Genomic DNA, 12,983 nt, shown 5'->3' with positions numbered 1-12,983 from the left:
CTGAATTTAAGCCCACAGATGAGCCATTAAAGGACAAATCCATTCCTACTGCCCTCTGAATGGATCCTGAGAGGTCAACTTCTGTATGTAGCTTGTTGGAGCTGCAGAAATCTGCAGTATGAGTTATTTAAGCACCAACCTTAGCTCTTTAACAGTGCAATCGGCTTTCCCTGGGATAGCATGCAAACGACAGATTTTACATAGTAAAACAAGCACTACTTCCAGGTGTAACAGAGGCTTCATTGTCCTCACCAGAGTCTAAAATTAGAAAGACAAAGTGTAGTTGTCATGACTGAAACTGGGGAGAAGACCGTTGGTGGAAATCTGAAGGTGGTAGAGGAGAGTTTGTACTTGAAAATTAATGTGGTTGGTACAGTGAGCACCATTCCAAGTGTTACTATTTTACAACTTTTCTAAAATATGCAACAGTGGCATGAAATCTGCAGGGCAGCAGAACTCAACTGATATGGAAAGGAGATAATATTCCTCAAGTGATTTGGTAAATAAAACCACGCAGCATCCCAAACCAAGTAACTTGCATACTTAGTAGCAGCATGAGGCACAGGCATAAACATCAATTCTTTCCACCACTGATGTAGTGAGTGTTTTAATACTTGTAAAGATCTGCAACATTTTGCCTTCATATTGTGCATTCACAAAAAATACTTGAAAGACCTTAAAAAAATAAATAACATGATCAAACAAATCACAAAGATTTAAGAAAAAGGGTAAATGGTAGAGCAACAAACTACAAGGGAATGATTAAAAAAAAAAAAAAGTTTTGGTTTTGGCAGCAGTTCACACTTTTTAACAGAGCACAGTTAAGTACCAGGCTTTCCCACCTGCTAGGCAAAGGATCCTGCATTGCAAGAGAAAAGTGATACCTCTATCACCCACCAAAGCACATAATACAGTTAATAACACTGCATGTCAGTGCCAGGCCCAGTCAAATCAGAAACTGGGGGAAATACTTCACTGTCACCGTCTCAAAGAACTGTGTTTGAATACAGTTGTCAGCCAGCTCATAATAGCAGATAAAAATAAAACAGAATACCCATTTGTCATTCAAACAAATGTATTTCAAGGAAAAACTATCCAGTCTGAATTAAGCAGAAACGTGTAATTAAATACTTTGCAATCCATAGTAGTTTACAGTAAAAAAAAAAACCTGAGAAATCCATATAATTTATAGCAACCCTTCTTAAGAGACTGCATAGCTTAGGGTGCCCTCACAGAGCATTTTTGTATCCTTAATGCTTTAAGTAAAACTTTCAAATATGACCCAAAGAGTGGGCAGGGTGGTACTGTCTTCTTTAATCTCTAGGCAAATAGCTCCCTTCTCTTTTCCTTCATAGTATCTTGAGCTAAAGTAGAACGAGATGATTCATTATCACCCACTTTTACTGTAGGCATCAGGAATATAGCATTAACCCTAAAACTGATGGGGAACATGTTAATTATACAAGCCACTAACTGAAAGAAAAAAAAAGCCTCTGAGTCCCAGAAGGGGCAGCCACTGCAGCTGTTGAATATGGAGGACTTGCCAAAAGCAGGATGAAAGAGCACAAAAGAGAAATCTGATATCTATCTGCCTGTATCAACATCGAAGGGTTATCAATAAGGAACAGAACACACCTTTAAGGAACAAGGAAAATTTGACACAAAGTTTTCCAAATGTAACTCTCAAAAGCATCACGAAGATTTTTTTTTTTTTTTTAAAGCATTGTGGAAGAAATCTTTCCACAAATACACATTGTTCTGGTTTCTTCTCCAAGGTTTTAATGGATACTGAGAGTCCTTATTTTAATTTTCTGTTTAATTTAATTGTCAGTCTAAACTGAAGGAGCAAATCAGTGGAGGTCAGTGGAGGTGAGTGGAGGAGCAGTTGGGTGTAACTGTGTATTACCAACCTAACCTACAGAAAGGGAATACACGTGGCTGAGCAGAAAAATTATTTGGGAAGAAAGATGTGACAGACAATGAATAGCAGAGATACAAAAGCACAGACTATAAGGGATAGAAGAAGCAAACAAAAACAGCACAGACCCTCCCATACTGGAGGATTGAAAGGAGAAGAAAGTATGATGAGACCACGAAGGTTCAAATGCTTAGCAAGAAGGAAAAGCATAATCACACTAAAAATTAAAACTGCGGAAGGGGTAAATTATAATTAAGTACAGAACACATCTATTTGATTGTAATAAGCTGTAGACACAATTGTTTGCAGATCATAGCTATACTTTGGCTTAAATATTTCAGCTTTTACTCTTAAAAGACTTATCTTTCACCAGCAGCCTTGGAATGTTTCTACACATCATTAAGTTCACACAGCTGAAGCAGTATAACAGATACAATACTGTGCACATTTTAGCAAAAATGGAACAAAGATGAAACAGGAAATGAAAGGCTTAACTGGAATCACAATTTGCCACTTTGTTCCCTGCTTGTGCTTCACAACATTACCAGTTCACAACACCTCTCCTGTTGATCATCACTCAGAGATTAATATCCCTGAAGATTTTGATTACTTCCACATATATCCAAGCTCATTGTATCTAGTTTAAAATACAACCACTCTAATAAACATAACCCTTTTGCAAATCAAAGATAGCAGGCAACATTTAAGTTAGCCTTAGCATATTCCAAGCATGAATTGTTTCTACTTCAACCTGCTCTAACATCCTGGAAGTGTCTTCCCTGTTAAGTGAATTATTTATAACTGCAATGTCCTCTGACAACAGCAGTATCAAAGTTTTTGTCAGCAGCAGGTCTGGAACTGTTCTTTACGAAAATCAGAGGTCCCCCATGTTGCACAAAGGGAAAAAGAAAAAGGAAAAATATCCCAGATGGGAGAGATCAAACGCAAACAATGCGGTACAGGAAAGACTACAGCAGAAGTAAGGTTTAAAACATCCTTAGTACAATAGACAATGTTCAGGCATTCAGTCTATGTGTATGCTTACAAACAAACACATATCTTAAGAATGACAACATAGTTCCCCATAGGATGTAATTTCTTAACATATACTCACATAAACTTCATTGTGATCAAAGCGCTTTTTCAGATTATTGATGAACGAATCTTCATTAAGTGGCTCTAAAAGAACCATATCTCCCACCCCTATCATATCATCTAAAAGTGACGTCTTGACCTCCATTTTGGCCATTTCCTCCTGGAAAATAAAGAAACAAGAATAAAACAAAGAGCAAAGTTAGCTCAAAGTTATTCTAATTATTCACAGGCATTATCTAGTAACACTACTCAAGGAATAAAAGTTAAAAGCCCACCGAATGACATTACTTTAAAATTATTTTTCCAAGGAATGCTCTCAAAGACATTGCTTCTACCCAGGTAGTCCACACAATTCCAAAAATTTAACTTCCAATCGTCAACAATGCCTTCTGGCCCAGTGTACATTAAATGCGAAACTGCAAGAAACAGGAATGGTTATTCCAGTGGGCACCACAACCAGATTTTTTGGACAATTTCAACACAGCGTTCGAGTGTACGCAAACCCAAGTTTTATCAAAAGCTTCACCAAGATCTCCAAACTAGGGTTTAAATTTGTCAATACCCTAATATGAATTTCTTTCTCGCCCTTACTTGCATTTCTCCAACTGCATCAACTTTGAAATGGAAACCAACTAAGTGAACCCACCCTGAGACAAAAACCACACCACATTATTTGATCTTAAGTCATGAATCCTGTACTCTAGAGTGTCTATATTCTAGTACAGTACTGGTCTTGGTTACCTGAAGCTACCAAATTACTTCATTTCCTAATCAGATTCAATTAAGTTACAGATTTATTTGTAACTTTATTGCTTAAGGGAGCACTTTCATGGGGCAGCAACAATCCAGCTGACAAATGGAGACTCTACATCTATATAACTGGAGTGGCAAAAGTCAGAAGTTGGGCTTAAACAGAGGACCAGGATCAAACAAAGAAACCAAGTCTGATAAAGGAAGTAATTTAGACAAAGAAGTCAAGGTCGGGCCAAAACTTGACACTTATTTGATCCTTCCCAGCCTTTTATCCTTCCAATCCAAATGCTACAGAAGATTACTGAGCTCCTCAAGAACTCCAGGCACACAGTTACTGCTTTAAGCTTTCGTGATGAGACTGAAAAATGAACAGATTCACAGCGGCAGGGGGCAAACAGGGAACCAGAGGTGAGAGAACAACTCTGCTGACCACACAAAACAAGAACCAGCTACTGCACAGGTACACAAAACAACAGCTGAACTTCACCGCTCAGCTGTAACCCCCCAGCCATGAACTGCCATCAGGCTTTCCTTGTTTCCCCTCTCACTGTAGCACATTTCAATTCCACCTACTTTTTTTTGTTTTCCAAAATGCTGCTGAGCAGGTATTACCTTATAGGATCAGCATTACCTTGCCACAGCAGCTCTCCATCAGATAACTAATTTAAAATAAGCAAAGTCTTTTATCTCTTCCTTCTACCCACAGCCACTAAGATAGTACACGTTATTTGATGTTTTTCAGCAGTGAGTGACATTTGAGGGATATTAGATCAAAATAGTCGTGCTTGATGTTTTTCCAAATTCAACGAAGAGAAGCGCAGCTCTACAGGCAGCTGACGGAAGTGATACGACAAGACCCCCAAAAACCTGAAACAAGCCTGGGAATTACTAGAAATTCACATGGAAATTCAGAAACAGTGCTGAACTATGGTAACCAACCAAAGCTGAGTCAACTCTGCTAAACAAACAAAAGAGCATTTATTTTAAACAAAAACACTGAACAAATATTTTTGTAGAGAGAGATACTTTTATTCTTAAAAGTTCACCTCTCTGAATCACCAAAAAAATTTTAAACATTTACAGAATCTTTTCAGAGGTATCACTTCAACTTCTGCATCCCATTAAGACAAATTCTTTAAACTACCAGTCTTGTTTCAGAGACCTAATTACTTCCCATACATCAACTAATGCTCAAATAATTTTTGAAGGCTGAAAAAATAAAACCCTTCTCAAGTATGGAAATTATTAAATATTGGGTTTGTGGCCAAATATATAAAAAAAGCCAACACAAAAATCCTAATAAGGGCAATTCCAACCTAAAATTTAGGTTCTAAGTAGCATACCTCATCTACCATTGTGAAATTACATACCACCTACCACACTTCACGCATCATTGCTCAGGAATTTCGGGACCAAGAGCAGCCAAACCCATCAAGAATATTCATGTATTCCCAAGCTCAGTGGCACGTTTTGCAGAAGAGGTGCACAAAGACACTATATCTACTACTAAGTTGGATGAAAAAGTTGTATACAAATATTAATTTATCAATATATTTGAAAGGTTCAGTTTTACGGTCAAAGTTAAATTTTCAGCTTGTTTTTCCACAATAATTTGCAGCATACTATGGCTAAAATATTTCCATTAACATGCGAGTTAGAAAATAATACATACATAAATGATAAAAAAATTGGACAATATGTGAAACATCATGTTCAACACTGACTGCTCAAAATCACCTGCAATAGCTTTGTCTTTGCAAGAAATTCATTAAAGACTCTCTCATACACTTATGTATGATCCAAGAGTATTCTGCCATACCAGTGTTGTTAGCCTCCATTTTGGTGGAATCCAATCATAATCCCTGCTCTGGTTTAGGTAACAACAAAGGATAATTTGGTTGCCTATCTAAGGTAACAAGTGGGGGAAACAGCACTCTTAAGAAAAGCCAACATTATACATTATACAATGAGATAAAATTAAGTTATTAATTTTATATTAATAACTTAATTTTATCTACTAGAATTCAGTAGAAGATCAGTATATACAGCACCTTCAAAATACCAAATACCCATTTTTAGAGCAGCTTTTAAAAAAAAAAAAACATCAAAAATCGGTACATTACACAGGAAAAAAAAAAAATAATCAAACCCTTGCAACATTACACGGCTAAACTTCAGAAAAAGCTCAGAAACTCAATCCAAATTCATGTCCAAGTATTTGTATTTGTCATATACTCAGAGATGCCTTGCAGCTGGAATTCTTTTCCCATCAGCACTGGTGACAGCATGTGCACTACAGTTTGGAGAGCAGTACAAAAAAGTAGGTGGCTTTTGCCTGTGCCTGTATTCATGCACCTCTAAGAAGATGAATGCTTCTCAAGACTAATTTTCAAGAGCCAAACCTGTGAGAGGAACAGGACCAAAACCCACTCCCAGTGCCTGAGAGAGCAGGAGTGACCAAAGCCACAGCTGTGCTGGTGAGAGAGCAAACACCAGGAAACAGGAAACTGGGTTTGAGGAAAGAACCATAACAGGTCATGTCCTATCAAACAACAAGACTTTTTTCAAATGAAGACTGTTGAATGGTGGAAGGTGGACAGAGATACTGCTGTGAGGCTCTATTTGAACTGTGCTGTAATTTCAAACTGGAAATTCAATAAAAAATAACCTAAAAATGTAAGCGGTACTCCCTCAATTTACCTAATACCTTGCTATTGTGACTGTAACATCTCATTTTGTTGGCATCAAGAAAAGCAAGTGTATAAAGACTACAGCTGCAAGTTATTAATATAGCAACAAATTAGCTCAGGAAAAAAAAAGAAAAACCCAACTAAAATTGTAATGCTTGTAGTCTGCAAATTAGATTATTCCTTCAACATTCCCTGATCTTTCCCTCACCCACCTATCACTTGAGGCTTCTCCCAAATTTACCTTTCTTATCCCTGAAACCAAGACCGGCAACTTCAGAATATCTCGCTTCTCTCTAGGCAGTTGTCAAATCTGTTCTTCCTCCCTCTAGTCTCTCCCTAGGCCTTAATTCAATGGAGTGAGAACATTCTCAACACATTTCTATTCTCAAAAAAAATAAAAAGAGAGATTATTCAGTAATCCTTCACAGTTTGATCTATTTTATGTTGGACAACATGCTCAGGAGGAGAAGTGCTGGGCAGACTATGTCTTTAAAATGCTTTTATCCACACACTCCCACACTACAAAGAGCCTTTTAAAACAGACTGTTGTATCTACTGCTTGCAGTGCCAGGGATTACCATTCAGCTAGGCCAGTTCAATCTATAACTTTATTGCCCCTCTTGGTCACAAGGATAGCAAATTAAAAAATCACACTATCCCACAGCCACAGCAGCCTTATCATCGGTCATTCTGAAACAATAGCTAATTAGAACCATAAATAGAAGACGATACAGAAAATAGGTAAAGCCCCCAAAGCCTCATACAATAAAATGCACACATTCTCTGTGGGGGAAATGAAGTAATACCCTGTTATTGGCATACAGTATATTACAGAATTGGTAGAGGTTTTCCACATCACCCTCGAGCAGAACAGCAACAATTGTCAGCAGCTTCCTACAGCTGTGCCGTCTGTAGCACACACTTACTATTTGCTCCACAGGAACTATCACAGGCTGCAGAGGTGGTTTGTTTCATTTCTTTCCTGGCATTGTAGTAAAAGAACAATTTCCCTACCATCAAAACTGACACAGATGTACTCACATATGCTTCAAGCTCGGCCTATTTAAAAACAAAAAAAAACCCCAAGCCTTTGGTTTCACTGTGACCAACTCACTGAAGAAAATAACCCCCTTTTTTATAAGTCTTAACAAAGACAATGTGCAACATCAGTAATTCAATAGTAGAGTTCAAACTGATTTCATGTTCCAGGTCCAATTCCGAGCTGCTGTCAGGCTGTAATTATGTTTGCTAACTCGTTCCCTGCTTTCTCTGTCAGGGAGCAATCAGCCCACACAGCGTGGGGACACTGACAGGAAAAAGCAGCCACAGACATAGTGCCATTACCTATACAAAACAAAACCAAAAGGGGCTGCAACCATCATCTCAAACTGCTCATGAAAAGCCTACGTACCAATTTAGCAGGAGGCGGGATTTAAACTTACCCTGTTCTGCTGTCCAGCACATCCCAAGTCTCACCAGCCTCTGACTGCTGCCCAGAAAGCACAAGTTCATTGGCAACACCTTGTGCTGGTTCACCAGGTAAACTGAGGCAGACTCTGCAGCTGAACTATTACAATGCCCTTTTAACTCAGAGCTAGATTTCCCGACATCAGTATGTGTGAAAAAACATTGATATCATCCTAAGGAAATCCTTGCTTTCTTTCCCCACCCCCTAACTTTTTAGTCCCTGGATGCTTCAGGCGAGCAATGCACCCAGCATCTCCTGCCTGTTGTCTGCCTGTGGTCAGCCAGGGACACCTGCACCCTCCTGCCCAGCTGTGACTGCTCACAGATGTTGCTCTGACACTATCAATGTGCTGAAGAAAAAGAGTATGCAGAAAACACCATGATGTTGCAGCCCTCGATTTCTTCCTGCAAGAAAATGGACTTGAGAAATCTGACAGACAAATTGCAGGAAGGAATGTTAATAGACATCACAACAGAAGTAAAAGCACTCGAAGAACTAAAATGCTTCCTCTGACTCTCCACCTTCACTTTTGGTTTTGCCAATGTCTGAATAGCTTCTGAATTCCCTTTTTTTCCTCACAGTCCTACCGAACAAATCAATGTTTTCCAAACTGAAAAAGTTTATACTTTGGAGCTTTTGAATCAGCTACTGCTTCTCACATCTTACCTACCAAACAAGAGCTATTATCTGAAGCCTTGTGCAACTTCTCTTTAACTTCTGTGGGCATTGAAAATTACGCATGTGTACCGGATTCCTTGAGTACTTAACAACAAACAGCTCTGGTGAATTACAAAAGTAAAATGTGGCATTACTGGGTATATTTGTATTAGGACCACAGGAATGTTTGCATTCAGCATCAGCTAAATGGGAGCAGCCCTTTAGCAACATCAGATTAGGACAGAGTTTCGCACCAGTGACTGCAATTTAGATGACAGAAGATTTGATTAGAGAATTCCATAGGAGAAACGAATGCTCCACTGGCCTCTGCTACCAAACATTTATCTAAAGATTGGGTAATTTTCAAGAAAGAATCAGGCCATTTAAGGTACTGTTGAACAAACAGCTGCAACCAGGTGAAGCAATATCATCTTTTAAATAGTTTATCAACGAAGACTTAACTGTAGTTTAGAAAAACTGGTAGTGTGATAATTAGACTTCATTAAGAAATATACGGAATGTTTGCTGGGACATTATCTCCTCCTGACAAACAGTGACTGAAAGTTTCTTCATTAACAGGACTCAAGGCCTTTATACATGCAAAGGGGAGAGGTTTGATTGTTTCTGTAGTTCTTTAGGGGCTGGAAAGGGTGGGTACTGGGTTTTTTTGTTTTATTGTGGGGTTCTTTTGTTTTTACAGCAGCTTGGTTACAACCCACATTAAGCAGTAATTAGTTGATGTTAGTACCCTAAAAGTCAGAGAGATGCCTCTGTTCTGCCTCTGTTCACATCATGATGAGACTGTGCAGAACTCTGGTTTCACCTAAGAGGTGCACAGTACCTCACCACAAAACCAAAATCACATGAGCCATGCATGCAGAAGATACAGCTTTGCTCTCCTTCTCTTCCTTAAAAAAAAGATTAATTCATGAGCCTGGGGGAAGGAATGAGGGGTTCTGCTTGCATTTCTTTAAGGCTATTTTCCTGTTATTTTTTCATACCGGTTTGAACAACATTAGCATGGATATTACCTTTTCTAAGAGACCGTGGGGTATATCTATTCTGCTATTTCTACTTTATAGTCCCAGCAGTGCATGTCTTCAAATTACTTCTAATAATTATTTTGCAACCACAACACAATAACTGCCACCAGTAATCGCACTCAGAGGTTGATATATTTCCTAAGTCGACTTGCTGCCTTGCTTTAACTCATCTGTGTCAGTCATACAGTCATACTAGGTTTTGGGAAAAACATTTTGGATTATATTGACAGGCTTCAAAGAATATAGGTGTGGAGTAGCTTTTTCTGTAAATGGTTATTTTGGAGTCTGGGTGGGTTTTTTTCATTTTTTTTTTTTTAATTACTTCAGTTTAATGGGGAAAACACCTTGGGCACTTTCAAGGCATCTGAAAATAGATCTTCACTAACCAGGCTGTTTGCAGGCCAAATTCTGGTTGAATTCCCACTGACTTCAGCAGAAACAGGATCCATGGTGGTTTCTTATATTTAGGCTTTTCTTAGTCATTGCCGAACCACAGAGCTTTATAATCATTCCAGGTCCACATCTACAGAAAGGGATATTCAGGGACAAAGGGGATCTCTTTTTGGTACATACCTTCTTGTTAAAATCTCCTGGAATCTTTTTCAAAATAAGGAGCAAAACATGACTGCAAAGCCAAAGTTGCCAAAGGTCCTACCTTCTTCCCCTAAACCAAAGACTAGATTTCAGACTGACAGTGTTCTTTGGACACCGTGACTTTTAAAAAGTTGCTAGTACAGAATATGAACACATAAAAAAACCCTCATTCTTTAAAAAATAATTAAAAACAAATTAAAAAACCAACAAAACAAACAAAAACAAGCAATCAAACAAACAAAATCAAACAAACAAACAGACAAAACCAAAACCCACAAAAATTATCTTGTACTACTGGAAAGCTAAACTCCACTAAGTGGTGGGTGCCCTTTTAAACTGATTATCTTAATCTTTCAAGTTGCCGCTTAAAGTTTTCTGCCAATTTGGGGGAATCTGCCCAATCCAAAGGTTACGTTTGCATAGCTGTTGCAGAACAGGGGCACAAAAACCAATGTAGCATTTATTTATTCTGGGGGATCATCTTTGTTTGTTGTGTGTCACACACCAGACCTTGCATTCAAAAAATTTCCCAGTAGCAGATCCTCACAAAATACTACTTAAAAACAACCAGCCCTCACAAAGTCAAATCACTTCTTTCAACTGAGATTTCACTCCTTTGGGAGCAATCCAGCAATCAGCTGTAATCAAGATCTTTCATTTATACTTTTATTGTAATAGGCTTTCTACTTTCCATTCCACACAAGCACGTGGGCAGAAAGCGAGCCTGGCTGCAAAAGAACTGTTCATGGTGGAGCAACTGCAGTGAACATTAATTTACATTATGGGTACTGAGAGATGTCTCAATACTACAGGGTTAAAATACCAGAGTACACGATAATCTTCTCCTCAAATGCTTCGTGGGTTGCCTGTTAAGCAGTCGGTGATAAGCCCTGAAGATATGCAGAATATGAAATAACAGGCCAGGTAACACAACAGCTTCACTCCACTGCCAAGAGCAGAAGGAAAAGCTGCCCCAGAAAGTCATCACAACAGTCACTGAACCAGACTTAAAACTGGGCATGGACGAACACAAAACTAATCGGGAGTTTCGGGAAATCCAGGTCCCAGGAGTGGCATTGGTGCCCCTGTCTACCCACCGTCAAGTCACCCATGACAGCTGAGCATACCCATAGTTCCTGGAGCAGCAGGCACACACCATTGCACTCACAGATTTACCCACAGAGCAAGGTCTAACTTTCCATGTACCCATATTATCTTCCAAGCAGTAAAAGTCTGGGTAAAGCCAAAATTTGAATGGCTGAAAGCACCATGTGTTTCCACACCATCCCCTATTCTTTTCTATTTAAAACAGGAGGAAAAGAAGTCATCCCTACACCATCCCAGGGATCTTATTCTTGACCATTGCAGTTTTCCCTCCTGGAAATCTCACTGTCAGGGTCTCTTAATATTAGTAAATAAAGTTTGGAATGTTTTTAGCCTAGTATTTCATAGAAGTAAGGCAAATTAGGCCAGCTGTACATCTCTTGGTCCATATATCTACTCTCTCACACATGCCTAATGTTGAATTTCATTCAAAAGAACAGAGAGGAGTAAAGGACAACTGAATAGCTGATTTTCCACGTCTGTAAAAGCAAGAGAGATCAGAGCACAGGCATCCCATCAGAGACACGGGTTGCAAGGAGAACAAACCCGTTATTAAGTACCACAGAGCCATTGCAGAAAAATTTCTCCACAATTTCCCCAGCTGTAGAAAAACTTCAGATGGAAATTATTACTTCTTCTCAAGTCAATCCATCACAAGAGAAAAACCTGCAGGAAGCCAGACTCAATTAGTTCCATTTCTCCCAGGACTAGCTGCCAAGGTAAAACAGTAGTGCAAGGTCTCACCCTGCCATTTGCCATCACTGTATATTCTGCACATCAATTTTTGTCCAGAAAAAAAACTGCTATTTTTTAATGAAGACAGGGATTAAAAGAACTTGGATGCTAGTGTTGCAGGAAAAGGGAGCGTTATTTGCCCAAATGAAAGCTAAAAACCCACCTATTCAGGGGAAGAGGAGGCTTAGGTAGATAAATTACATGAACTGTTTAGATATGACTGTTTAGACAAACTATATCCACAGTTTTGTCATTTTCATTCTCAACAGTCACTTTCAGTTGGACACCTGAATTTAGAGAATAAAAGTCACCAATTTCTAAATCAAGGCATCTTCAGCTATTCCCGTGTATCAAGATATATTTCGGACAATGGGAGCAGTTCATGAAGCTGCATTTCAACACACAGTAATCGCTCTTCTCCAGACGTCCATGAAGTTAGACGCCAGCAGACAGTGTTTTTATTAACAACTAGCATGATAAACAGAGATTTTCCAAACGAAATATAACACTTCACAGATTTATAGTGAGGGACACCCTCCTAAAACATCAATAGAAAGCACCTCCCTCCCTCCCACAGAGGGAAAACAGCCAGCCTCATGCCAAACAAACTCAACAAACACTCACAGCTACTGAGTTTTCCCTCACTTTGTTTCTGCAACAACTATCATCTGGCAGTTTTTGGGATGCAAAAAGATCTATTCACATGAGATACAGGCAAGCTTCCCCTGTTCCAGAAATCTGTTACAAGGTACAAGTAGCTCCAGCTCTACTCTTGCTTGCCAAAAGATTTTCCAGGGTTTCTCCTGGAGTGAACTTTGCTTTGACACAGCCCTGCACTCTTTGATCACTGAAGGTAATCTCCGGAGCCCTTTTAACTCTGCAGCCTGACAGCCTGTGAGCTGAACAATGGCCATAGTAGCTGTATC

At 39.0% G+C, this 12,983-nt stretch overlaps 1 protein-coding gene across 6 annotated transcripts in view; it reads right to left on the bottom strand.

The window, feature by feature from the left end:
* MYO1B (myosin IB) overlaps positions 1-3,173 on the bottom strand; it is a 97,518-nt gene extending 94,345 nt beyond the window's left edge. For all 6 annotated transcript variants that reach the window (XM_017828524.1, XM_017828526.1, XM_017828529.1 and 3 more), the window contains exon 1: positions 3,033-3,173. In XM_017828524.1, the coding sequence (XP_017684013.1) occupies positions 3,033-3,167 (135 nt within the window). In that variant the 5' untranslated portion in view covers positions 3,168-3,173. The remainder of the gene's footprint in view (positions 1-3,032) is intronic.
* Positions 3,174-12,983: the final 9,810 nt, after the last annotated feature.

This window comes from Lepidothrix coronata, unplaced genomic scaffold (assembly GCF_001604755.1).
Source record: "Lepidothrix coronata isolate B3197 unplaced genomic scaffold, Lepidothrix_coronata-1.0 Scaffold149, whole genome shotgun sequence".
NCBI lineage: Eukaryota > Metazoa > Chordata > Aves > Passeriformes > Pipridae > Lepidothrix > Lepidothrix coronata.
The sequence above is the reverse complement of the archived record's forward strand: the minus strand, read 5'-3'. Positions and strand labels throughout refer to the sequence as shown.